General features: G+C 41.1%; 1 protein-coding gene across 1 annotated transcript in view; it reads left to right on the plus strand.

Moving 5' to 3' along the window:
* Positions 1-26,817, plus strand: part of ttc9b (tetratricopeptide repeat domain 9B) — a 36,703-nt gene that overhangs the window by 4,107 nt on the left and 5,779 nt on the right. Inside the window, exon 2 of the mRNA XM_063493798.1 lies at positions 25,781-25,963. Within this exon, the coding sequence (XP_063349868.1) occupies positions 25,781-25,963 (183 nt within the window). The remainder of the gene's footprint in view (positions 1-25,780; positions 25,964-26,817) is intronic.

Consider the following 26,817-nt stretch of genomic DNA (forward strand, 5'->3'; position numbering starts at 1 on the left):
ATCGTTCAGGGCCTGTCTGGAGCCTGTAGGAAGGCCACTGTGGCGTGAAGGGAAGGATGGGGGAGGGACTGAGAAGAGGGGGAGGGAGAACAAATGAATAAAGGAAGGAAGGAAGGAAGGGCAAAATGAGAATTAAGAGGAAACAGGAGATGTGGTGAGAAAAAGGAAAAAGGTACAAATAGCAGAGAGAACAAAAATGAGGGAAGAGGATGAGGAGGAAGAGTGGTAGCATGTGACAGGAGGCCATACTTACCATGGCAACCATCACTGGGTCTTTTCCCTGTTGTTGTAATAACACTACTCCCATTCCCGTCACTGCTGTGTGAGTGTGTGTGTGTGTGCGTGTGTGTGTGTGTGTGTGTGTGTGTGTGTGTGTGTGTGTGTGTGTGTGTGTGTGTGCGTGTGTGCACATGCGCACTCGCAGGCTTGTACCACAAAGAAATGCCACCACTACCTCGCTGTGCCATCACTGCCTGTAATCACCCCTTGTTCACTCTTTCACGGCCTCTTATAGGATGAATCGATAAACTGAGATCTCAGACACTCATTGCTTATTGAGCATGTTTATTTAAAAAAAAAAAAGAAAAAAAAGAGTGCCTATGAAAAAAAGGGGAGCATGCCATGGTTTAATCAGTTTAAAGTGCTGACAACAGTGTACACTCTGTAGTAAGCCACTTACTCCAATAAGGTGCATCATGATGTGTGTATGGATCGATTAGGCTATAAAATACATTTACTTTCATTTTCCTGCTGATATCTGCAGTCATGATGATATAACTGAAGATATATGCTCTATATTATGCCACATCACATTCACCAACCCAGAATTTAACACAAAACCTCAGTAATGCTGGAAAGAAGAAATCTCTAGAATACTTCCTGCCTTTCGTCTGTTACTTGTTTCTGCTGCTGTGTCCTGAAGATGAGCAATAACCTGGGCATTATCTTTTTCCAGCTAAAATTAAATGTTAAGATGTGGATTAATCTCCCTTCGAAAATCTATTTACAGCAGAGAAAGGCTGTATGTGGAAGTGTATCTGTAGTGCAGGTATTTATGGCAAGGAACCTGTTTAATATGTGTGGGCTCGCGGTCTTTTCTTTAAGTCTGGTCCTGTTTGGAAAAATAGTTCCAAACTGAACCATGACTCAGTTTCAAGATACACCTTCAACATTGCCTAGACATCCTCTTAGAATCTATTAAGAGAACTTTTTAGTTCAAGAATTATTTTCTACAATATCTTTATTGATTAGAATACAACAAAACACAAATTTACAAAAGTTTCTTGGTAGAAATACATCCATCCATCCGGTTTTTCAGGTTATCTAATTCAGGGTTCTGGGAGAGCCTATTCCAGCTGTCATAGGTCAAAAGGTGGGGTATATTCTGGATAGGTCGACAAGCATTCACACTTACAGCCTATGTAGTATCACCAATGCTTAACAGAGTAATAAGACTTATTTAATGTAATCCATCCGTCCATTCCCTTCTGCTTATCCAATTCAGGATTGCGGGCGGTTAGCTGGACAGGTTGCCAGTCTGTCGCAGGGCATTCGATGCCTTCTCTGCAATAATCCACTTTATATTTCTCACTTTGTAAGTGACCCAACCTCTATTCTTTGTTGAAACAACATAAACAGGTCCATCTGCGGTTCAGTTTTTATCTTCGCTCTGTGCCCAGGTTTAACGAGGGAGATGATGTTGAAGTTTGCAGGGAAGGAAGAGTCCAGCATCATGACTCAGTGATGTGTAGTAGTAGTATTTGTGCAGCAGCTCTATGGGACATCAATCTTTGGTTACACGGGTCGTTAATGAGACTAATTTGTTATTTGTTTTCTGAAAAACTGAAAATGAGATAAACAAAACAGCAATACAGATCCAATAGCAGTGGTCAGTAGTAATCTCTGTGTAATTATTCTTATTCCGGCCTCCTTGTTGTTTGTGTTAAAGCCTTCAGAAAATGTGAAAGTCAGTTCTCAGCTTTAAAAGACAAAAGCACCCAAACATGACTTAAATTAAGACTCACTTATTGAGTGAAAAAAAGGCTCTTCTACCTGGTTACCCAGAGTTTTGCTGGGCAGACAGTGGTCACCGTGGTTATAAGTGAGGAGCTGTCATTTGATTGGCCGGCTGTCTTTGGTTCTGACGTATGACAGGAGAGCAACAAGCAAGTGGAGCCAGTCACACGTGTGCGAGTGATTGCGTGTCAGCATTTGTGTGTGAGTGTATGTACCGGGTGTTCGTGCATGTACACAAGCGTGTGTGGGTTTGTCTCTGCTGCACAGGCCTGAAGAACTGCAGCTGGTCAGGGGTGTGTGTGTGTGTGTGTGTGTGTGTGTGTGTGTGTGTGTGTGTGTGTGTGTGTGTGTGTGTGTGTGTGTGTGTGTGTGGTAAAAGGGAAGGAGAGTTACTTTTAGTGCTGCTTGTCCTGCCGTTCTTGCTGTAGCCGTTGCTGACATTGCTGAATCTTACTGCGCTGAATGTGTTGGTGTATTGGTGTGTGCGTGTGTACATTCATGAATTGATATGTGTGTCTTTTTTAAGTCCTTAGCTTTGATGTGATGAGGGTAAACATTTCCTGTTGCCATGATATTTTATCCATGAAAGGAAAGGGAATAAATACATTTACTCAAGCTCTGTATTTAAGTATATTTCACGGGGAAATGTTATTCCACTGCCTACATTCGACATCTAAAGATACTTTAAAATGAATATATTCCAAAGGAAACATGATTGTGGTTGATCCTTAATGAAACGTGACATATTCTCATGGATTAAACTACCCAGCTGTTTATAACAGTTAAAATGAACTTCACACCGACCATGAAGCCTGTCACAGTGTTAGAAGTCACTCTCGGCTGCAGTCCCTGCACATCAACTGATACTTAATAAGTATTCAGCTAGTAAATCTCACACAGGATGCACTATTTAATCCTGCTGTTTTAGTATTCCCCAAGTTGCTGTCTATCTGCAAGCCACTTTGCAAACCACCTTCACCCCATTTACTGCTTTCATGCTTTCATATCTGATAAAATCATTTCTGCCGTGCTTTGCGGGGGCTCTACTGCAACTCTTCCTGCCTTTGGCTTTTGATATATGCACATGGGAGGGTGGTGGTCCCAGAACTGAGCCGTACTATTAAATATAAATTACTGCAGATGACATGATTTACATATTAAACTTGTAAATCCTAACACCTACATTAACCAGTTTAACGATTCATCTTTTTTATTTTGACAGCTGAAAATTTTAGTCTACTATAATTTAAAAACAAAGAGTTAATTTGCAGGAAAAAAAAGAGAAATTTATTGCAAAATTTACGTTTTTGTCTGTTTGACTGCACTGAGGAGCAACATCACAGAGCAGAGCCCCAGATGAGATGGATGAGACGCCCTGGGGGTGGGGAGTAGATGAAGGAAAACTGCTTTTTTAAAAGGCAGAATGAGTTTAAAAAGAACAAAAACCAAGTGAGGTGGTTTTCAAAGTGTGGAAAAACAGAAGTGATGAAAAATAGAAAAACCCATATCACCAAGAGGGATGAAGACGGAGCATGAAAGATCAGAGCTGCCCGACTCAACTTAAATATTCTCTGGTTTTAAGCACCTCATTTGTGAGGATTCACAAAAATGCAGTAAAAACTGTAATTATTAACTGTAGTTCTGGAATTAAAACACAAAAAAATCTGTATTTTTAAAGGACAATGCATTTCTGTTTTTAAAATACAGAATTTATACCATTCAGTAAAAACATAGATTTTTTCTGTATTTTTACCGGATGATAAAAAAAATACAGTTATTGTAAATTTAGATAAAATGTTGTGTATTTGTAGAGATTTTTTATTTTAAAAGGTATAAAATGTATTTACATGTGTAAAAAGATTATCCCATAATAATTATCTAATAATGATCTAGGATCTAACACATTATCTAATAATATGGCCAAACTCTGCTGTAATACAATTAATCAGGCTTAAAATTGCAGGAAAAAAATTTCTTTTTAGTTTAGTGTTTGTCTCTACCTGGTTTAAAGATTTAAGTAGACAAAACAAGGGGAAAGGAGGGGAGAAAGTGACTAAATGTGTTTTTAAAAGTGTCTTTTTGAATGGCGGTAATTTTTTGAAATATTTAACATTGTAAAGAGAGATGAATGTGCTTTAGAGAAATATCGGCGCCAAGAGTAAGATCACCTGATTCTGATGACAAATGTCCTATTTGCTGGCCTTGTTAAGGAGACCCAAAGTCTGTGTATCCCTGTAGGGCCGTATCTAAATAGGTTACACTACTTCCTCCACCAACGTCTGTGTCTGTCGCAGTTTACAGTGGTGCAGCATGCTGGCCAGAGGCAGACTGCCTGCCAGCCCGCCTCAGCCATCCATCCATCCATCTATCCACCCACCACAAACACTGTGAGGCACATACAGAAATAACAGATGTGACTGCAGTTTGTTTGCTCTTTTTTCTTTTTGTCCTGATATTGATCACGTAGGAGCACTTCTGACAACAGGAATAGCAGTTTTCTAAAAGCGGCTCCAGTTTAGAAGCTCTAGTCATTTTTAAATCAGTCCAAATGTCCACATGGAAGTGCACAGAGAACAAAACAGGGAGCGTTATGGTCTGATCCTGTTGTGAGAGAGCTCGGTCTGACTTTTCATTAACTCCTGCTCACTCTCAGATCTCTGCCTGAAATCTCCCTTTGTTCCTCCTGACTGGCTCGATCTGAGAGTGAGTCATAAGTCACAGCCTTGGGAGGAACGCAGCAGGAGGGGACGAGTGAAATTGTTTGTTTCATAACACCAGCCACCTTTTTATTCAACTGCTGCGGCTCACAGCCGCTTCGCTTGCTGTGTTGAAGATCCAGCAATTTCCACCCACTCGTCACATTAAAAAAAATGTTAAAGGAAGGAAAACAAACTGTTTTTCAACAGAACAGGCAAGAAATTGGTATTATTATTATTATTATTATTATTATTATTATTATTACCATTGTTGTTGTTCTTGTTGTTGTACTGGAAACTTTATTCCTCAGAAGATATTTCCTGATAGGACAGCAAGCGCACTAAGTTTTTTTGTGAAGGCCTGCTTTGCTGTCCAGCCAAACCAAATAAACGCGGTTAAGTTATAATTTCCTTTATAGAAGGAAATAACTCATATTTAATATAACTTTAAGAGGATATAAGCGCAAAGTTAGTGATGGGGGTGGCTGTGGCTGAGGTCGCCAGCTAATTGGAAAGTTGGTGGTTCAATATCTGGCTGCTCCAAGTCTGCGTGCCAAAGTATCCTTGGACAAGACACTAAACCTCGATTTGCTCCTGATGCTTTCTTTGGAGTGTGAATGCAGATAGAAAGCACTTAGACATAGAAAATTGCTTTTATGAGTGAGGTTTGTAGTACAGAGCACTTTGAGTGCTCACCCAGAGTATAAAAGTGCTACAAAAGAACTGGTCTATCTACCAGCTAACACTGTAAAGCTGATTCATTTCGATAAAAGAAATAATAATACTTTGTAAACGACTTGATTTGCAAGCGAAATTAAAAAATATACAGAATAGCTCAGTCCAAGCAGAGCCGGTATCAAGAAAGCAGCCACAGACAGCATAAATAATCACAGGAGAAAGAAAATACATACGGAGCCACAAGAAGAGCAGCACAACATGAAAATAAGAACACACATGAAATGACACAGAGAGAGGGAGGACCAATAATCTGTTCACAGATTTTTTCCTGACGATAACTAAATAAAAGTAACGCACGAGGAGAAAAACTATGATTAAATGTATTGAAACTTATCCAATCAGAAGTAAGCTCCTTGTGCAGTAAGGTTAGACGCACACATTTGATTTGTCCCCGAAAAACAGGCTGGAAGGGAGCGTTCAGCTAACTCCCACACTCCCCATTCCTCGTGAAAATGTGACAAAATGTCAACGCTTGGGGAAGAGGAGAAGAGCAACCATAATGACACATTTCTCATTTGATGCCAAGGAAAATAACTTGAGTCCAGCGTCATTTTTGATTGCGTTATTTATCATTTAGCAATGAAGGAGATTTGTTACTAAAAACAAACCTGAACTCCCTCCTGGATACCAACTTTTTTGGCTTGTAAAACACGTTAATTTTGGTTTCAGTGTAAATGTTGCCGAGCATTTTACAGAAAATTAAAAGACACGAATCAACATACCTGCAAAGACCTGGATGGGGCGTGTCTGTCTGTGAGGATTAAAGTCCTCCTGAGGATCTAAACAACGTTCTTGTGAAGTGGAAAACTAATCTGAGTTCATTAAAACTGAGATTTAATCTGCGCAGTAATTGATTGTTTTTTCTTTACTACTTGGTTGCATCAACACTACAAGCACTTTTTAAGCCCTCCTGGTGGTGAGAGTAGTTTCACAAAGACTTGCTCTCCATCATTGCTTTTGCACACACTGGTGCACGTCAGAGTTCAGGTTTCGACTGTTATTCTCTACAGGCACCTTCACATCAACAAGCATAGGATTTACAGATTGAAATTGCTGCAGCAGTTGAAGCTAAAATGGTGAATTTCGAGAGGAAAGGGTGGAGACTGTGCACACATTCAGCACTAGCATCTATCATTTAGGGGAGGACTCCAGCGGTTCAGTCATGCCTCGAGTGTGAGGATGAAATACCACCGTGCTGTGTTCATGTCACAGTTCGCAAGATATAACGTATAACTGCGGATTGACAGGGAAAAGTCACACTGGCAGTAATCCAAGTCTTGCTCGGTTGCTTCTTAGGTCCTTGCTGGTGTTGCTGACTTCCTCTCTATCACTGTGGTTGCTCTGCTTTTCTGCTGTGACTAACCAGCTGTTTAATGTCTAGCGCGTGGCTACCTGTGGACCACCACTGGACTGTAAAGTACTTTACTTTAATGTGATGCAGTTGACCATAAGCTGGTAAGTGCATTGTTTGGATGCTTTTGGCATCAGTATAACAGCCATACAGTCACTGGTTCAACCGCTTGTTAATACAAATATCCAATCAGCCAATAAAACAGCAGCGTCTCAGTGCATTTATGCATTTAGACATTAGAGTGACTTTGAATGTGGTTATTGGTTATTGCTGTGAGGTGGGCTGATCAGAGTATTTCAGAAACTAGTGATCCCACATAGTCATGAGTTTACAGAGAGTGGCCTGAAAAAAGGGGAAATTATCCAGTGAGTGGCAGCTCTAAGGGTAAAAATCCCTCTTTAATGTCAGAGGTCAGAAAAGAATGAACAGACTGCTTTCAGCTGATAGGAAGTCAACAACATTTCTGAACATACAACCAAATGAACCTTGAAGCAGATGTGCCACAGCAGCAGAAGATCACACCTGGTGCCAGAAGACCACACCAACTGAAGCTACAGTTTGCACAGGCTCAAAATTAGACAACAGAAAATTGGAAAACCTTTCCTTGTCTGCCTCTCGATGTGCAGAGTATATTCTTGGAATGATTTATGCCCTTTAATATCTCTTAAGCATCATTTGAACACCACAGCTTACCTGAGTATTGTTGCTTACCTTGTTCATCGCTCTATAACCACCGTGCAGTCATCTTCTGACGGCAGGAAAACACACCATCTCACAAAAGTCAAATCATCTCACACTGGCTTCTTGATCATGACAGTGAGTCACCAGATCTCAATCTAATAGAGCAACTTTGGGATGTGTCACATAAATATTGACCAAAAATCTCAGGAATGTTTCCAGCACCTTGTTGAATCTGTGCCATGAAGAATTGAGACATTTCTGAAAGATAAGTGGGGTCCAGCCTGGTAGCAGCAAACTTGGAGCTACAGTGTTAAAATAGTGAAGGTGTTAGATATTATTCAGAAAACAGGGAGAAACATGAGCATTCATTGAGAGTCCAGCTGGCCTTTCAGCCTTTCAGCCGCCTGCTTTATTTTCTCCCATTTGAGTAGGTAGATGTTTTTTATTAGCTAATTTTTCTGCCTGCCTATTTATGATGAACCATTAGAAACCAAAAAAAAGTAAAACATCAAGCTGAAGTATTCGCAAACACTTGGATAAGGGCGGTTACTACGTTACACAGTTACACTGTCGTTTTTTGTTACAATGTGCTTGATAAAGACAAATGTATTAGCATGTGTCCTGCACCCAGAGCCTCGGGGACATCCGACTGTGGCCATAAATGAACTTTTGAACCATGACATGCAATTACAGACCTCATATTAAATTTAACGAGCCTTTAATGAGCCTGCTGGTGACATCAACATCTGTTACCACTGGACCAAAAATAAAAATCGCTGCCTGTGTTTCGCTGCAGTCATAAGATAGATTGTTATTTCTCCACTTCCTCAACACATCTCAGCTTCTGAGCCCGGTCATGCTTCAGATGGGGGCTGCTTGGGGCCGCACTCGCATAACGTCAGCGATGTGTAACACCACAGACGAAGTGATTTTTACCAGTCCACTCTAACACGCTGCCAGAGAAGAACCAGTGCCTGCTTACACAAGCGGAATAGAAGAGAAAACTCCTCCCTTTCATCTACTGCCAGCTCCGTCACCAGGGGACTTGATGGAGTGCAAGCGAGGAGGAAACGAGATGGGGAGAGGAGACATAGGATAGAGGGGTTAATACGAGGCTGGGAATGGAAGAACACTTGCTCGGAGCTTTGGACAGGAGAAATGTGATATTCAGACAGTGCGCTTGTACTGTATAGAGGGGGGATGATGATGAGGAGGAAGAGGAGAGATGGGGGGGGATGGGGTGAGGTTTTTTTTGTTTGTTTTTTTTCCTCCCTCTGTGTGGTTACGTCTGCCATTAAAGGGACGGCCACAGCAGAAATGTGAGAACGTGCCAGAGCTGCAGATGGCGTGGCATTGCTGTTGGGTGTATGGCTGGCACTCCCTCTACTGTACCTCTCACACTGTACCGTCTCCTCTGAATTACCTCCTACCTTATAGATAGGGTGATTTAGAGGAAGGGGTGAATCAGCAGAAGGTGATGGACAGGCTCAAATGGAGGGAGGTGTAAAACAAAAGGAGTGCAAGAGGCTGGACGGAGCTCTTAAATGTGATGGGATTATCGGAGAGTGGAGGCAGGGCACGGCTGTAAAGGAGGAGGGGAGGCAGGAAAGGTTTGACCTCTAAGCAGTAGAGGGAGAGTTTACAGAACTGCATTTTATTATGTTTTTCTTTCAATTCTTACTGAGAAATCCATTTCAGACCAAAACTGATTTATGCCACAGCTCTGACAGGCCCAGATGACTCGTGTCAAAGGAGCAAATAAGATTCAGTCATTTTTCAGGAATAAAAGGAGGAGGCAGCAGGCAGAGAGGCGGAGAGGGGAGGAAAGAGGAGACGAAGTTTTTATTTTAATGCTTTTTGTCATGATTGCTTTTGGATTGAAGTCTTTTTGCTGTTAGAAGTATAGCTGGCACGGCTGCGTTCTTAAATCCATATAGATTAAAATCAGAATAGAAAACAACGCAAGTGTAGCGGCTCTAAACTCTCTGTGTGATGAATCAATCGCAGCCGCGCTGTTCTGGCTCAAACCTGCCATTTATGATGATAATAACCGAATTATACCGAGTATGTCGCAGCCAGCCTTGTGCTAATACACTCCCAGAATTGCTGTTATCAGAGAACGGCATAATTCAGTTAACTGTAACTTTAGCAGCTCGTTTAACAGACGCTTCTTACGAAGCTACAAATGGCAGATGGCATGATGCAAGACACAGATATGGGTTTAAAATTAAAAATTAAAAAATAGGCGAGCCTTTAGTGGCCAAGAAACCAAAGAAGGCACCGGTGGAGATAGTTAGACCTAAGCAAAACTAAAAAAATTTAAAAACTACAAATGGCAGGAAAGGAGCTAACTCTGAACATGATAACAGAGGCGGGAGAAATTAGACCCACAACAGGAGTACTCCCATCTGCTCCCTTATTTCTCCATCGGTCACCATATTTGATTTGGCACAGATTTTACACCTAATGCAACCATCTTATTCAGAAAAAAGAAAAAGGAAAAGTCTGTTAAATGCTACTTTTTATCATTGTTTGTGTGACTTTAGCACGTTAGCACACTACAGGATGGTTGTTACAATTACCAGCTGTTGCAGTTTATCACTGTGAACTTTATTTCTTTTGGCAATTCTTTTTTAAGTAACACAGCAACAACTTGGACATCATGCTGGGATAATGGAAATGATGCATGTTTATTTCTTTTTTTAAAATCTATTTTTAAATCTCACAAATGAATGAAAAATACCTAAATGTTTTCTATTTATGAATATTAAAGTGTTGCATATGAGCCCTGTGATGTATGTCAGTGCTGTCACATTACAACCTGGACCATGCTGCACAAAACTCCTCCCACACACCTGTAACATCTTTCTTATCATCATGAGCGTGGAATAGAAGATAAAAATGATTAAGAATTAAACATGTAACTTTTAAAAGTGGTAATAAAGGAAGTGCAAATGTGTATAATTTGGAGGGGTTTTGCATCATATAGCAAATAAACAACAATTTATATTCGATGATTACCACCAAAACCTGTGTGGACTTCATCACCAGGTCCAGCTTCATATCATCAATGTCAACTCATACATTTACCAGAAAATAATACTTTGTCATACCAAAAGCTGGGTTTACCTGTGTTTGACCTGTGTATTAACAGTACCCACAACAAATATCACAGGGTCCAAAACACAGTAAATGCAATAAAACCCCAAGAATAGAAGAAGAATAGATTAAACTTTAGTGCTGTTATACAAGTACAATGTAATGGAGGCAGCAGCTCAGGGGTAAAAGCCACCTTTAGCATACTGTGCTCAAAAAACAAAACAAAAAAACATAAAGCAAACAAAATTACCACAGAAGTGCATTATATTTAATTTTGAAATGTAATTTAATTTTGTTTTAAGCGATCACAGGATAAAGTGTTTGAGGGGTGTCCAACACAATGGTCCGAGTGGAGAATAACTACATTATTACACAGATAACACAATTTTTTTTTAAACATACCGAAAAAAGTAAAATAGAAACGAGTAAAGAAAACTGGCTAAAAATAGTAAGAGGAATAAGCAAAGCTGCGACATGAGTCCACAAGAAACAAAGAGGAAGAAAAACAGAGCACGTCTCGCTTCAGATACTTCTGTGTGCACAGTGTTAGTGTAGCGCTCTGTGTAAACTACTAAACAGTGTAGTCCATGGCTTTTGACAGCCCGTCTTTGGACGTGCACCCCTCTGACATTTCATTGACCTTACACTCTGCTTTGATGCTGCAGATTCTCTACTGTAACTTAAGGCAGCTGACGGGAAACAGGTAAGGGATGAGACAGGAAGTGAAAACCAAAACAAGACAACAGGGGAAAACTATAAAGAGAGACACGCTGAAACCACAAACAAGCAGCCTCACACGAAACACGACACAGAGGCAGTGAAACACAGACAGGGAAACACTAGGGAGGCTTGAACGAAACAACAGAGCCCAAAATAGAAACCAAAAACTAAAACGTAACCCTGACACTATATCAGCGCTATTTGTGCATTCAATTAGGTGATTCCACCACATTAAAAAAAAAAGCTAATCCAGTTAAGCTTTATTAACACAGCAGGAGAAAGGATGTGTTTTACCAGCTCTTCTTGTCCATGTGTGTGCGTGTAATGCTGAATATGCGTATTCTTGACACGAGACCTCCTCCTCCTGACATGAACAGACAGTTGTGTGAAATAATGAATAAACTGAACTTGTCTGTCAAAGCTAGTTGAAAGTCACAAACACAAACCCTTTCCTGAGATAGAGGGTGAGCGTGAGAGGGAGGCAGATTGAGAAATGCAGAATATTCATCCTCTGTAAGCCACCAGTAATGAGAATTTGCTGAAGCTATTTGCGCATATCTAACACCCCGTGCTCCAGTGGACAGTGCAGAGTAAACTCATTCGCTGTTTATATTTATCCGCAGAGCTCCAACGCTGATAATATAAATAAATATATTCACCAGCCATGCTGGTCGCTATCTGAGCCTCCCCTCTCCTTGGCCGGACACAGAATGCTTTATAGCGTGCCTTGCCGGGGGATGACATTGAAAACGTGTCCTTGTTAAACCCCATTTGTGACGGGGGTGAAATGCTGAGACTGGGTGAGCCCTGGTTATGTTGATGCATCTCTGAGGGTGATCTTTTGATTGTTTTATTTAAAAGGAAAAGAAAGAAATGACTGTTGAAATGTTGAATTTAAAGTTGCTGTATTCTGTAAATGTAACAATAAAATATTTGAGGGTTTTGATGTCGACAGTGCCGCAGCTGAGGTTGCTAATGATAAGGAATTTGATTTATTGCCATTCATGAGTCGTCTAAAGCTAAGCCTAAACTGTGACACTAAAGGACTGAGCTGTCAGACTATGTCAGTGAGAAATGACGAGGGAAATCTTCAACCTGCTCTTCAGTTTAGTCATTATCAAACTTATAATGAGTAAAATGATTATCAAACTTGTACTTTAACTATAACATAACTATATAATACATAAAGAGCAAAAAAATGTGGTTTTTTTGACTATATAAATTGATTTAATGAAGATATTAAGAATAACATGATAACTTCACATACACATAAACAAGCGCTAGTTAATGCAAATGTTGTGCTCTTAACAGCATAATGATATTTAATAAACAGGTCAGTCTAACTTATGTAAGTGCCCAGTCACTAATGAACTGAGGTATGAAAAACACGTTATGCATTTGGGGTTAAAGCATCGCCCAGCCCATTAAGTCTACATACAAATAATGAATCAGAAATGCAACACTGAAGATATTCTGTTTGTTTTCATCCTGTAGATTATTAGAAGCTGGAAAGTTAGTGGTGCAAGACGGCTGAATCACAAAGAGCACCACTCACATTTCTAACAATACGAAACAGGCTGGAAAGGCTCGTGGAAACATGGCTTTTCTGTTTATTTCATGAATTCATTTAGTCCTTTGAAATCTGAGTTTTCTTCTGCTCCAATTTTCAGCGATGAGTGACATTTTAGGTCACACGCTGCATGTTTGTGACAATGAAACAGTCATTGTATTTGTTTGTATACATAAACTTCCCACATCACCCAGAGGTAAAAATCTGACACAGTTAAAGACCAAAACACAATCTAGAAATTCAGTTTCAGGAAAAACATCTGACGTCCAAAATCGGGCATAAAGCCATAGATGAGGAGAACATCACAGAAAAGATAACATTTTCAACAAGTAACAAGAAAATGCTGCAAGGTTTAACTACAGGGAACAGAAAGACAATCGGGGAAATGAGAAAAGCTGCACAGGTGGAGTAAATACAGGAGTGTGGATGACTTATTCAGGAGTCTTGAACCTGCAGCTCCAGGGCCACATGCAGCTCTTTTGTCCGTCTCGAGTAGCTCCCTGTGGGTTTGACCCAGATTAATATTGATGTAAGTGATTCTTTACAGTCTCCAGCTGCAAACGTGTGCAGCTGCATCTGTCTCCTGGCGCTTTGTCTCCTTAATTTCACTGAACTCAGACACGCCGGCTTGCATGGATGTACACACATAAAGAGCTTATAACGCGCTGGATTCCAGACTAAAAGACCAAACAAGAAAAACAGATTTGAAGAGTGGGTGGACAGATGTCACCACGATATTGTTGGGCTCCTGTGTGCATGATCTGGACTCTTAACATTTACAAATTTTAAAGCTGATATATCATATTTCTTATCAACATAAGCAACGGTTATTTTGATTAATTCCCATGGCCTGGCCTTCACAGCTTACAACTATTGTTTCAGAGCTGGCATATACATGCTGACAGATATTTTCCCTTTTTTTCACATTGTTCTGTTTTCAATTACAATTTCAAATAGTAAACAGCGTAGTATTGTAAAGACTCGTGTATACTTACTTGGCTGCATCACCTTCATATTAAGGCTTAAAGGTGTTTTGCAGCTCAATAAAGATTTTCTTTGGTCAGACGTTGCTCAAAAATGGCTCATTTCATAGTAAATATTGCTGAACATTGGAAACAAGTGTAACCACACAACAAGAAGTACGACTAAGAGTGAAAAACAAATTGGGATTCACTTTTAGAGCAGCAACTGGAGGAAACGTTGGAGAGGCGAGGCTGAGGTGGTTCCGGCATGTGCAGAGGAGGATATTTTGGATAAAGGAGGAAAAGGAGATTCATGTAGTGAAGGAGGACATGCAGAGGATTGGTGTGACAGGAGGTGGATGCTGGGGATAGGGGGAGATGGAGGGAGATGATCCGCTGTGGCGACCCCTGAACAGAGCAGCTGGAAGAAGAAGAAGGTGGCTGTTTAGTGTGACTGTGTGCTCGAGTTATGCCCTGATCCATACTCTTTAAAGCTGATTTATCTGCGTGCTGTGTTTTCTGTAGCCTTCATCCTACAAGAAGGTTTCTAAATGTGCTGCCAGAACATGTCAGTATATTATTTTTTAGAAATTAGAGAAGCATGCGCTTTACTTCAGGTACTTGGCGAATAAAGCTTTACTACCTGACTCAATGAGATCCTGAGCCAAACCGTTTGGCAGTTTCCTCTGTTCACCTTCCATCTCTCTCATCTGTCTCTTGTAACGAGTATAATGCATAGAGCGTATGTCTCACATCTCGCGTACACAGATTAGCAAAACAAGAGGAGAAAGAAGCAGGAAGTGGGTCAATACTAGCAAGCACATCCTTGATGTCACTTGACATCTTTAAACTTGAGAGTGTTTGGTCAGAGATTATGGAAGTAATGTGTTTGACAGCAGAAGACTGTAGCCAAAGATCTGCTGAGCCAGAGACAGCCCTGTGTCCGTAAATGACATCACCAATCTGATAATGCCCTGGACACGGGCCACAACAAAATTATATCCCTGTCAGGAAGTTTAACTTCAGATAAAACCTCAATAAAAGTCTCTTTAATTCTTTATTAAAATGCACTTGTCTGTTATTCGAAAGCCTGTTTTGCCTCACGATTGTCAAAAGAACAGAAACTTCCTGGATGATCCTTAAAGAATAAAATAAATGTTGCTTTTGCTAAAATGAGCTAAACAAAAATCAAATCACCAAACAAAGCTCATTCCCCACACAGAGCTTACATTACAGACGAGAAAAAATCGGGGAAATGTGCAGCGTGGGGCATTAAATGATCCCAACTTTGTCCAGAAAATAGCTTCCTCGATTGTATAAATATTTAAGTAGATGAGTATTAATCCTGAGTCAGCGACTATTTTAGGAGAGCAGAACAATGGAGGAGGCTGCGAATTGACAACGTAAGGTAGAAGACAAGAATAGCCAGGAGATTTGTGGTGCATGAGTCAGGGTTTGGGACGAAGGACATGAGGCATTAAGTGTGGCAAGTAGACAACTAAGGTCATCTGCTGAAGTTAGAAATCACCGCTCTCTCTGGAGAAATGTCAGACCTTGACCAAAGAGCAATAAAGGGACTGGATTTATTTTTTTTTAAGAGGGAGAAGCCACTAAAGCCTCCCTGTGCCGCCCACACTGTGGCAGATCTAACAGAATAATCTGGTTATTTGATCGCTCTTCACTCCCAGGATCAGTGTTGCACTGTGGGTAATCCATGCAAATATGTTTGATGTACCTCAGTTTCCAGACATGGCATTACAGGCTCTGTGTTGATGTTATCAGGTAACCCATATGGCAGGGCTCTGCAGAGCTGGGCGCCACAGATTCTCAGGTTAACAACAGTCTGACCTCTACTAACAGATACCTGCATGTATGTATGTGCAGCCTTCAGGCAGCAAAAATGATTTTCTGTACTAGAAGCTTCCTTGTTTAGTTAATCTATTGATGAGCCACATATTGATGACCCAAAAATGTAAAACTAGTCCTTTAATCTGTGATGCATGTGGGAAATTTACCAGCCAATTTGAATCTTTTCACCAATCTACCAAAATCCATAAAAGATTCACGGCCCTTTTGCCGAAGCTTGCACTGAATCCCTGACTTATTTCTAAGGACAGGCAAGACACATCCAGCCAAACAGCAAAAATAAGAGTAAGCAATTATGAGTTGTTGGTTTTTTTTGTTTTTTTTGTTTGGACACCATATGGAGCTTCATTAGTCTTCCGCTACAGTGACACAGAATGAAAGAAATCATCTGCTCTGCTTATTTTAAATAAAATGCCATTTGAGGATAAGATGAGCTTTTATTGTCTCTGTGTGATACTAAATCACAGCAGATGTTCCTGATGTCACATTCAGAGTGGCCCATAAGGGAGAAAAAGAGGCAGTTTTGTTTAGAGTGGCAGTATTTAGTTTAGTTCTGTTTTATTTAGATAGTGCCAAATCACAATAACAGTTACCTCGAGGTTCTTTACATTGCAAAACAAAGGACCTATAAATAATAGAGAGAAAACCAAAACAATCGGACGACGCCTCATGAGCACGCACTTGGCGAAGGTGCGAAAAAAAAACTCAGCTACAACAGGAAGAAACCTCTGGCAGAACCAGGCTCAGGGAGGGCTGCGGCCTGTTGGGAGTGAGGCAAGGAAGATGGGACAAAAGGCACAATATCCAAACAAAATGAAGGAAACATTTAAAAAAAAAAAAAGGAAAAACGTTTTTAAAAACTAAGACCCTGGTGTAAGATACAGCAGGGTCTAACAAACTGCTTAAGCTCCTCTCCCTTCAACCAAACCTTCCTCTGATTGGCTGCCACTCACAAACAGAAGGTTTGAACAGCAGGTGGGTGGAGTTTCTGTGCTCCCAGACAGAGCTGTGTGCCTGAGATGGCTAAATTAAAGATACTCTATCTCACTGATGACTGATGACATTATTATGTGACTTTTATATGAGAGGCTGTAAACAAAATATCCATCCCCTACCTGCAAAACTCTGGTTTCCACATGGACAATTATTAGAAGAAGTGTGTCTTTCCCCACTTAAAACCTGAAATGGTCAGGTGGGAGGCATTTGATGAATATAGGAAAAGCGTCATTTTCTACTTTATTTATCTGAGCTATTTCCCATTACAACACAGCAAGCAGGGCAGAAAGTTGGATAAAAGTTGGATAAAAAGAAAAGTACAATACAATTTTGCATAACAAAGGAAGAGTTAATTGTGTATCTTCCTGATAATAAAATTACAACCACTGCAACAGTGAAACATCTGATTTAAGAAGAAAACTAAAAAAACAGAGAGAGGGAGGGAATTTCAGGATATGAAAAGAGGTCAAAATGGGGCTAAAAAGAGACGATAACGCAGGTGGTGGCGGAGTGGAGTAAATGCTGTGTCATGTCAGTGCAAACGTGCCCTTGTGGTAAACAGAGCGAAGAACTCTACTCCTGTCCCTCTCGATAACAGCAAAAAGCCATTCGCAGAAGCGCTCTGGGTGGAGCTATTCTTAGCGGGAGCCCGGAGAGACCGGCCGGCTACTCTGTCCGAGAGCCGTGACGTCAGACGCGTAGGATCGGATTTTGCTCCACAATGTAACCGTGAGGTAATTTCAGGGTAATGACTGTGCACGGTTCATTTGTCTCTCTGAATAAATCTGCAGCAGCAGTGTGGCATTTGTGGAGGGGAGAGAGTACGGTGCAGTGAAAGGTGAGAGCAGGGTTTTGCTCTGAGGTGAGGAACAAATGGGAGGAGGGTCAAAGATGGAGGCTGCTGTGGAGCTATCTGAGGAAATGAGAGTCTGTGTGTGTGTGTCTGAGTGATGGGTCTCTCCATCTGCCATTATCTTCCCGCAGAACTAATTACAAGGTGATGGACAGCAGACTAATCACCAGGGCCACTAGTGGCTTTAAATTAGCTGAACCGTGGAGTCGTGCCTGGAGTGATGGAGAGGGACAGGAGAGGAGAGGGACGTGGGTCCAGAGGGAAGATGAAGTAACAGCAAGAAGGAAAGGAAAGCATCTTCACAGGAGAGCGGAATCTGACAAAATTTATTGACAAAAGAGGAAAAAGGGACTTTCACGCTCTCCTCTTGTCCTCTGTACCTCTCACACAGGATTCCTATCATCGTTTTCCCCGGGCTGCTTCTGGATTTTGTTTCTTCTGTGCCGTCTCCATCTCTGTCCTCCTTCGCCCCTCCGTCTCCCTTTCATCTTATTTCATCTGCACGTCTTTTGTCTCCCTTTCTCTCTCTTTCTTTTCCTTTTATTCCTCCCAGGCTTCGACGCTCTGTCTGCTAAATGAAAGCGCGTCTCTGTGCAGGCGCTGTTTTTTTTTCTGACACGATGCTTCAGGCAAACCAGCGGGGTTCCTGAGCATGTGTTAACCACTCCCACTCACCACACCTCTGATTCCACATTCAAGTGACAGAAACGCACTCACACGGTCGCATCAAGACACACGCACACGCTTTCACACTCTCGTAGTTGACAGCTGCTTTGCACCTGTTGCTCTTTAGAAATTCAAATCAAACACAATTTTTCTTTTTGTTCACTTTTTCCCCGCCACCCAATATCTTAGTTTTTTCTTTTTTGTCTATTTCTGTCACTTTAATATCTAAAAGATTCCTCGAGAAGGAAAAAGATATTATACTCACAACACTGAAGCAGCCATGGCTCCTTCTTTTGTCCTTGTCCTCGCGTGGTCTCTCATTAAGACCAATTTGTCTGGCTTCTTTGTACCACTGGTATTCATTTTTATCTGGTCTCAAATGTCCAGAGAGGATTATAGAGGTCAAAGTTCAGCCGTAAGCTGTGCAGTATCCTCTTCATTGACATTTGTGCATATTCTAATCTTTTTGGCTCTAATCTCGATCTGAGACTTTTACAAGTTCAAAACCTAAGAATGTGTTTAAAAAGCAGGAGCCTGAAGATGAACTTAAAAACAGATTTTTTAAAAAGGAATGCTATTATGAAAATAGTTGTTTGCTATTGTTCTGTATGTCTACTGGTAATCTGTTTATGTTCAGTTAACACTTAATTGTCAATGAAGAGAAAACAATGAGAAATCAATACTGCTCAAATTTAAGGAAAAAGACCCAAATGCAAGACACCAGGGAGTGCAAAACGTCTTTAAACTAAAACGTGTGGCGGTTGTACACAGAAGATGAGTCATCATGGCAAACAGTCCAGCTGAGGTGAGGGCAAAAAGGCAACGTCCATTAAACAGCCCAGAAGCTCACACACAAGGAAAAAACAAGAAAAACATGGGGAATCCTGGACCTGATGACATGGCAGCAAACCAGTGTATTTATGCATAGAGAGAAGGTCAAGACAACCTGCTGAAGGTGAAACTGAGCATGAGAATGAGGCAAAAGGTGATTTAAGTGACTTTGAACATGACGTGGTTGTTGGTGTCAGACAGGCTGGTCTGAGTATTTCAGAAACTGCTGATCTTATGGGATTTTCCCGCACAACCATCTTTAGAGGATGGTCAGAAAAAGATAATATCCAGTGAGCAGGAGTTCACTGAGAGAAAATGCTTTGTTGATATCTGAGGTCAGAGGAAAAGACTACTTTAAGATGACAGGAAGGCAACAGCAATTCAAATAACCACTGGTTACAAACATGGTATCCTGAACACCATCTCTGAATGCACATGTCAAATCTCAAAGGAGATGACATGAAAGCATGGCTGCCTTGTGGTTCAGGCTGCTCCCGGTGTAACGGTGTAGGGGATTTTTTTTTTTTTTTTGGGCACACTTTGGTCTCCTTAGTACCAACTGAGCATAATTTAAATGCCGCAACTGACTTGAGTATTGTAGCTGACCATATCCAGCCCTTTATGCAGTGTGCAGTGAGTTCACAGTACTCAAATGGTCTCCACAATCACCAGATCTCAGTCCAGTGGAAAACCTCTTGGTTGGAACAGGAAATTCAAAAAATCTACTACAGCTGTGTGATGCTATCTTGTCAATATGGACCAAAATATCTGAGCAATGTTTCCAGCACCTTGTTGACTCTATGCCATGAAAAAATTAAGGCAGGTCTTAAGGCAAAAGAGTACTGGTAAGGTGAAGCAGATTAAACACGAGAAACATTAATGGGGGCAAACAATCACAGAGCTGAAAGGAGTGTAATGAGCCCAAGAACTCCAGGAAAAAACAGGAAATTATAACAGAAACTGTAAGTGCAAAATCATTCACTGTGGACAAACGGGTTCAGAAGCATGTCAGTGATATTTGCTCTACTGGAGGGATGTACTCCAATTAAAGTTGTTTGAATGATGGAAGGGGAGAAACTGGTTCAAAATCTCTCACAGATCTTCAGATGGGTTGAGATCTGTTGACTGCAAAGGTCACAGCATGTGATTCACATGCTTTCATTGTCATCAAACCCTTTTGCCCTTACCCCTCTCAGAAGAGGCCGTTCCCATCAGGGTAGAAATGTCTCATCACAGCATAAATGCAATCACTCAGAGCAGTTTTGTATTGACTTGTCGTGATCCCCATAGTATGACCGAGCCATTAGGCCCATTTTCCTGCCAGAGTCAAGGCTTTGGGTTTTTCCTCTAACTTGTCACCCGCCCATGCATCCAGTCACCTACCTGATATCGCCGGACTTTCCTGTTGATCCCAGGTTTTTAAGTGAAGCATCAGGTATTCCAGTCTTTGTACTACTCCTACCTACCTACATCACCTGTCTGAGCACATCGGCCTTTCAGTATTCTGGGCTGGTCTTATGAAGAGGTAAAACTGTTATTCACTTCACTACCTGTTTCATGTATTTGTGGGAAGTGCTGTGTAATCGCTGCACAGACTATCACACCCTTTTAGAGATGGGGACACCTTGGCTCCAGTGATATCACTCGGCTGTGTTTATCAGGCTTCATGTCTGTCTGTGCCTCTGCCCAGCCTTCTCCAATGATCCTGTCATTATCACACCCTTAATGCATCTCACCACACTCTACATTTCCTTTGGCATGCTATCCATCTGTCTAATGGGCCAGTAGGGTGCGGCCGGCCAGTCATCACTTGTGCACGCTGCTTTTGTGTGTCTGTGTGTATTTGTATCTTTCTCTCGACCTGTGTCATTTGAAATTTTGTGCTGATGAGTCTGTTTTTGTGTTGGCTGTGTCTTCAAGTTTAAATCACCCTCCTGTTCACACCCACTTCTGCACTCTCTTCATTGTGTGTTTGTGCCATTTGTAAATGCTCCATGCACTGGAAGTGTGTAGATTGTGTATACGAGGGTGTCAGTGCCTGTGAACTCTAACTGCGTCACCCATTAAGCCATTATGGACTGTAACTGAATCCCCCTGAAAGCTCAGCTCATGCCCACAGCTGCAGGGCAGTGATGGATGGATGGTGGAGGGATGAGAGTAGTCTTGCTGTAGCTGAACAGTTGTAAAAACAAACAGAGGGGTGAAGCATCTGGAAAGGTGTGCAGGAGAGGTGGAGGGCGTCTAAGGTGACCGTCACTGTAACAAGCTGAGCTGACTTATGATCAACGGCTTCGACCTCTCTGCCCTGCTCTAAGCTGAGTCATGAGTCTTAGTGAGAAGAAGAGGGTTGTTCTTCTGTTTTTCTTCTTATTAAGGTGTGTGTAAACGCGAGTGTGTCTAATCATGGATAATTATTACAGTTTATCTCATGTATATGGCGGCTTTTATTCAGGAAATACAACTCAGGCAGGTGGCTGACAGCTGGAAAACTGCAAAACCCACCCAGGATCCACATGTGCCACCAGGTTGTCTGAGGGTGTTTTTTTTTTTTTTTTTACACCTATAGTTTGTTTATGCTGGTCCAAATGAGTTTGCTAATGAGTTTGTAAGCTTGTAGATCCCCGTGGACCAAATTGCATCACTATAAGCCCATTAGAGTGTTCAGTCCACTTATTGGCCAGATGTGTTTGGGGCAGAACCAACAGTAAAACAGGAAGATGAACTATTGGAGATTTTCCATTCATTTCATGGCTAGTTGCTAGCCCGTACAGACATTTGCACATCTACTGTACTTTGCATGCCAGAATGAAAAGCATATGTGCCCAGGGGAAAGTGTTTATCTCAAACTTGCAATGTACACATGGTAGTTGGGTCAAATCGATATAAGATCACATTCACGCTGTAAAAGAACCTCGTCCTCAAAAAGAACCTCGAAAAAAGTCTTAGTGCTGGTGGGACTAAAAAAACGATTCCTGAATTTTCAGCTCAGTAAAATATTTATATGTGGCATTAATATGGACCCTAGTCTATCATCACCATTCATTTCTAATGTGCAGGATTTTGACACTCTTCTAGCTGGAGTATCTTCAGGTTTCTGCAGCAGCTGTGCATAACAAAGCTTGAATTCTTGTAAAAAAAATAATAAATGCCAGGATACATGTGTGATACGTGAACTCATCAATGCAGCATGGTGGCTCACCAGTTAGCACTGTTGCCTCACAGTAAGAGGCTCCTGAGCTCTGCCGTGTGGCGGTTGCATGTTCTCCCCATTGCTTGCGTAAGTGTTCCCATAACTGAAAGACAAGCTAGGTTAATGTGCTTGTGTGGGTCCAAGAGTTTCACTTCATGGTTACATGAAAGCAAATAAAATTGGCAAATGGTGGTGTCGAATACAATGTCATGAGGTGAAAGAAAGGTGTCTGTCATCTTGAAAATGTGATGTGATGTGTTGTGGTGCGTGAAATGAGGACTTAAATGTAGGAAGGGGAGTCACACAGAAGGGGGTGGGAGGGGAGCAAGCTGAATCATTCAAAAGGCAAACTGTAACCAAAGAGAGCACAGAACCAAAGAAATAAAAACAAAATACTATTTACTGGCTAATCAGGAGAGAGGGGGAAAAAATAGATACAGGAGAGTGTAATGATGTAGTTGGAGACAGTGACACAGGAGGGAAGTAAAACTAAACACAAAGACAGAACAAAAATAAACATAAGTGAATAAAAAATTTAACAGAAGAGGAGACTAATAACTCTACAAATGCAAACATAAACAAAAGTATAACAAGAACTAAACGCTCATAATAGTTTGGAATAAATGAAAACATAAACCACAAAACAATGAACTAAACAGAGAACCAGGATTAAATCAGGGGCATAATGTCCAGAAGACGGACCTACACAATGAGTTTCATGCAAAAATGAGAACCACCAGGGAAAAAATCCCTTTAACAGAGGTTGGCACTGTAAATGATCATAAAGCTGGAACGTAAGAAAGAAATGAACGACTTGGTGAATAAAAATGTTATTTCATGGAACGAAGATATCGATCAGAATCCAAAACTTGCCAAAAGAGAAAAAAAGTTGAACAAACTCTCTGACAAAGACAGGGTTTTGGACGATGCACGGACACACAGACACACTGAGGGTAATCAAGGGAATCGAAAACAGATGGGGAACACGAAAGCTGAAACTAATCAAGACAAATGATACAAAGGACGTAAAATGAAATACAACCTGCAGGAGACTTTTATCCTGTCAAAATAAAACAGGAAGCAACTGCACAGGAAATGATTAACACTGATGAAGACAAGATTAAACAAGATGGTGTAAGGGAGGTAAGCATAAGCTAAACCCAAATAAAAATCCCAACACAGTTACTAAACAAACACAAAAACTTAAAAAGAAGCTAAACCAGAAAGATTAAACTAAAAATGTGTGTTATAGTTTGCTCCATTAAAAATATCTCATTTTAAAGGAAGCTCTAGTTCTAATTCCTTAACCTCCTAAGACCCAAACTCTTTCATTGCATGCATTTTTAATTTCTCTTTGCTATTTGGGCTGATGATGATGTATAAAAACAAAGAATGAAGGATATTCGCTTTAAATTCTGATAGAACAGTGGCAGTGTAATGTCTTTGTAAGTGGATATCAGGCCCTTGTAGAGCAACATTTTGTAGTTTGGTCTCAATAACCCAAAATGTGATGTCCACATATTTGGACGGCAGGTCCTGGGAGGTTAATATTTAAAGTGTTCTTACAACAAGTTAAAACGTCTGCTATTTGCTGTGTTGAAGAAAGAAAGAATATACTTGGATTGATTTTATACATCTGAATGACAAGGATCTGTGTGTCACACTGGGCCTGGGGTTGTGACAACATGTGAAGGTAATCATGGTCAGTGAGCCTGCGCTACCATTTTTAATACAGAAATACATTTTCCTGTTCTCCAAAAGTTGATTCTGTTCATCTGGATGTAGCGTTTTCAGTGGGAGAAACGTTTCGTCACTCATCCAAGAGATTTCTTCAGTCTTCAGACAGTCTGAAGACTGAAAAAGTCACTTGGATGCAGCATGGTGGCTGCATCCAAGTGACTTGTTTGAGCTTTGATTGAATAAAACTCCAAATAACAAGATGCCATTGGACAGGGATAAAAGGAAGCAAAATGCTTGGATGTCATTTAAGTTTGATTTACTTGTAGTAGCAGTTGATGAACCTATTCGAATTGCTGTTTTTCTTTTCAGTTTTTGCGTTGGGGTTAAAATGGATTTCCTTTAAGGTTGGAGAAGCCTGCAAAGCACCTACCAGACACGTGCAAATTCAACCACTAAATACCAAAAACAAATCGATTGTTATTGAATTTGTTCGTCCCCTGATATCCACAATGAATTATTTAGTGTTTTGCAATTTGTGTTGTTGGTGTGTGTGTGTGTGTGTGTGTGTGTGTGTGTGTGTGTGTGTGTGTGTGTGTGTGTGTGTGTGTGTGTGTGTGTGTGTGTGTGTGTGTGTGTGTGTGTGAATGACGGAGCTCCATTAGTGCTGCACATTTCACAAAACCCTCAGACCCTGAACGTCTCTCAAGCGGTTTCAGCTTTTTGTCTCACACACAATTGGTAGTTTAAGGGCCACTGGCTGCTTTTAACACCCCCCCCCCCCTCCTAATCCTCACCCTATGGCTCCCATAGGCCTCACCTTTTCTACTCTTTAACCCCAGCTTCCCACACGTGCATCATCTCCTCCTCCCCTCTCTCTCCATCACTTACTCCTGACTCACCCTGCCTCCCGGCTAACAGTCCCTGACTCATGTTATTCACGGAGCTGTCTGCGTGTCAAGGGCTCGGAGGAAAGGGGCAGGATGGGGAGGTTAAAAAGGAACTGGATCAGGGAGGGAGTGCTGAGGCAGATATGACTGTGGAAGCACAAGGAGAGACAGAAGGAAATCACTTTTGATCTATCATCAGATAGATTAAGACACTGGCAGAGAGGGAAGGAGTGATGGGGTGGGGGGGAAGGGAGGAAGTGAAACCGCGAGTGGTTGTGACCACCAGAGGAATTGTTTGAGTGATCAGATATCTGAGCAATCAGCAGGCGTTTAAAAGCTTTGGTGGACTAAAAGCTGTGTGTGTATATGTGTGTGATTTTTGTCCGTGTGTCTTTGCTAATGATGTTATTCTGATCTCAGAGCTGCAGAGAATTGCTGTTGCAATCTGTGGGATAGATTACTATAGTCCTTTTCTCAAGCGTTCCACTTTACTGCTGTTTTCAGCTTGCTGAATTTAATGCTCTCACTTTCTGCCCTTCGTTTCTTTTCCTGCAGCCCTCAAGATTTAGAAACCACCTAAAAAGTTAAAGGAACAAGTCGAAAGCTTCCTCGCAGCGATCAGTGCATTTTTTTTCGCCATGTTCTTGTATTTTGCATGTCGAGCTCAGTGATGCTGCTCTCCTGCCCCAGGGCTCAAACTGCTTGGACGACTTTTTGTGTCTTCTCTACACTGTGAGACATTAGAACCGGCTATTTATAGTCCGCCCTGAGGAAGCAGTGTGCAGGATAAATTTCATTGTGGCTCTATTAAAAGGAACAGAGTAAGATGTCAGCAAAATCTCCCCGTCTTTCTTTTTCACTCGGTGGACACACATGTGGTTTAATCTTCTCTAAACGAGACAAAATGTGTTTGGTTGGACAAACTAAGGCAGAAAATGTATATGAACCACTAACTAGTTCCTGTCTTCCTCCCCACAGCTTGTCTGTTGCAGTCCGAGCTGGTAAACTATGAGAGAGTGAAGGAGTACTGTCTGAAGGTCCTGAGCCACCAGAGAGACCACTTCAAGGCCATGTACCGAGCCGGCATCGCCTTCTATCACCTGGGTGATTACGAATGTGCCCTACGCTACCTGCGTGACGCCAAAAACCGCGAACCCACAGGTGAGAATGACCCAATGTATTTATACATTTACAAAGCAGCCTTGAGGTACAAGATCTTCTGTGATGGTGAACCAATGTGCTCACCTGTAGCTCCATATTTAAATTTATGTACTCTGACCTTAGTGCAGCCTATCAGGTCATCCAGTTGTCTCATGATCTGAAACTTGAGGCATGTTTAATATGAGCATCAACATTTATGACAGGAAAAATCAAAAAGCATTAATGGTACATTTCTCCTGCTAGATTTTATTTGTTATGTGACAAACTGAGTGATAACTAAAGCCTTTTGTTCCAAGATTGCTGAGCAGAAACTAAAACGATGCTCTCTGTATTTCTAAAACCTGTATTACTGTACAGACTTTAAAAGACTTCCTGTTTTGCATGTTTGCTTTGACTATGCACATTTCCAAAAAGGTCAAAAGCACAGCTACACTTGTAATAATTAAAACTGCTCCATATTTTACATCAGTATGCTTTCATGATAAATTATACTGCAGACGGCCAGTATTAAATTACTTTAGTGTAAATTAATTAAGTAAAGTACATAAGTGATGTGTGTAAGCAGCACATTGTGTTTTATAGTCTGTTTATTTGAAAGGCAAGACTGGCAGATTTGTTTTATGAATACATTTTATGTCTAATGTTTAGGATCCAGATGCAAAAAAAATTGAAGGAAGCCACAGGTAACCAGTCTAAACATGCGGAGATGTTCACAGGCTTCGTCCACGCGTACATATTTCATTTTGAAAAATATCTTTCTTCACATGAATCATAACAAAAGTAGGTCTACAGACATTGCAACACACAGTCTGACATCAGGAAAGTAGATAAAGTCTCACACCTTTGACATTAAA

Source organism: Pelmatolapia mariae, linkage group LG14 (assembly GCF_036321145.2).
Source record: "Pelmatolapia mariae isolate MD_Pm_ZW linkage group LG14, Pm_UMD_F_2, whole genome shotgun sequence".
In the NCBI taxonomy this organism is placed as follows: Eukaryota; Metazoa; Chordata; class Actinopteri; order Cichliformes; family Cichlidae; genus Pelmatolapia; species Pelmatolapia mariae.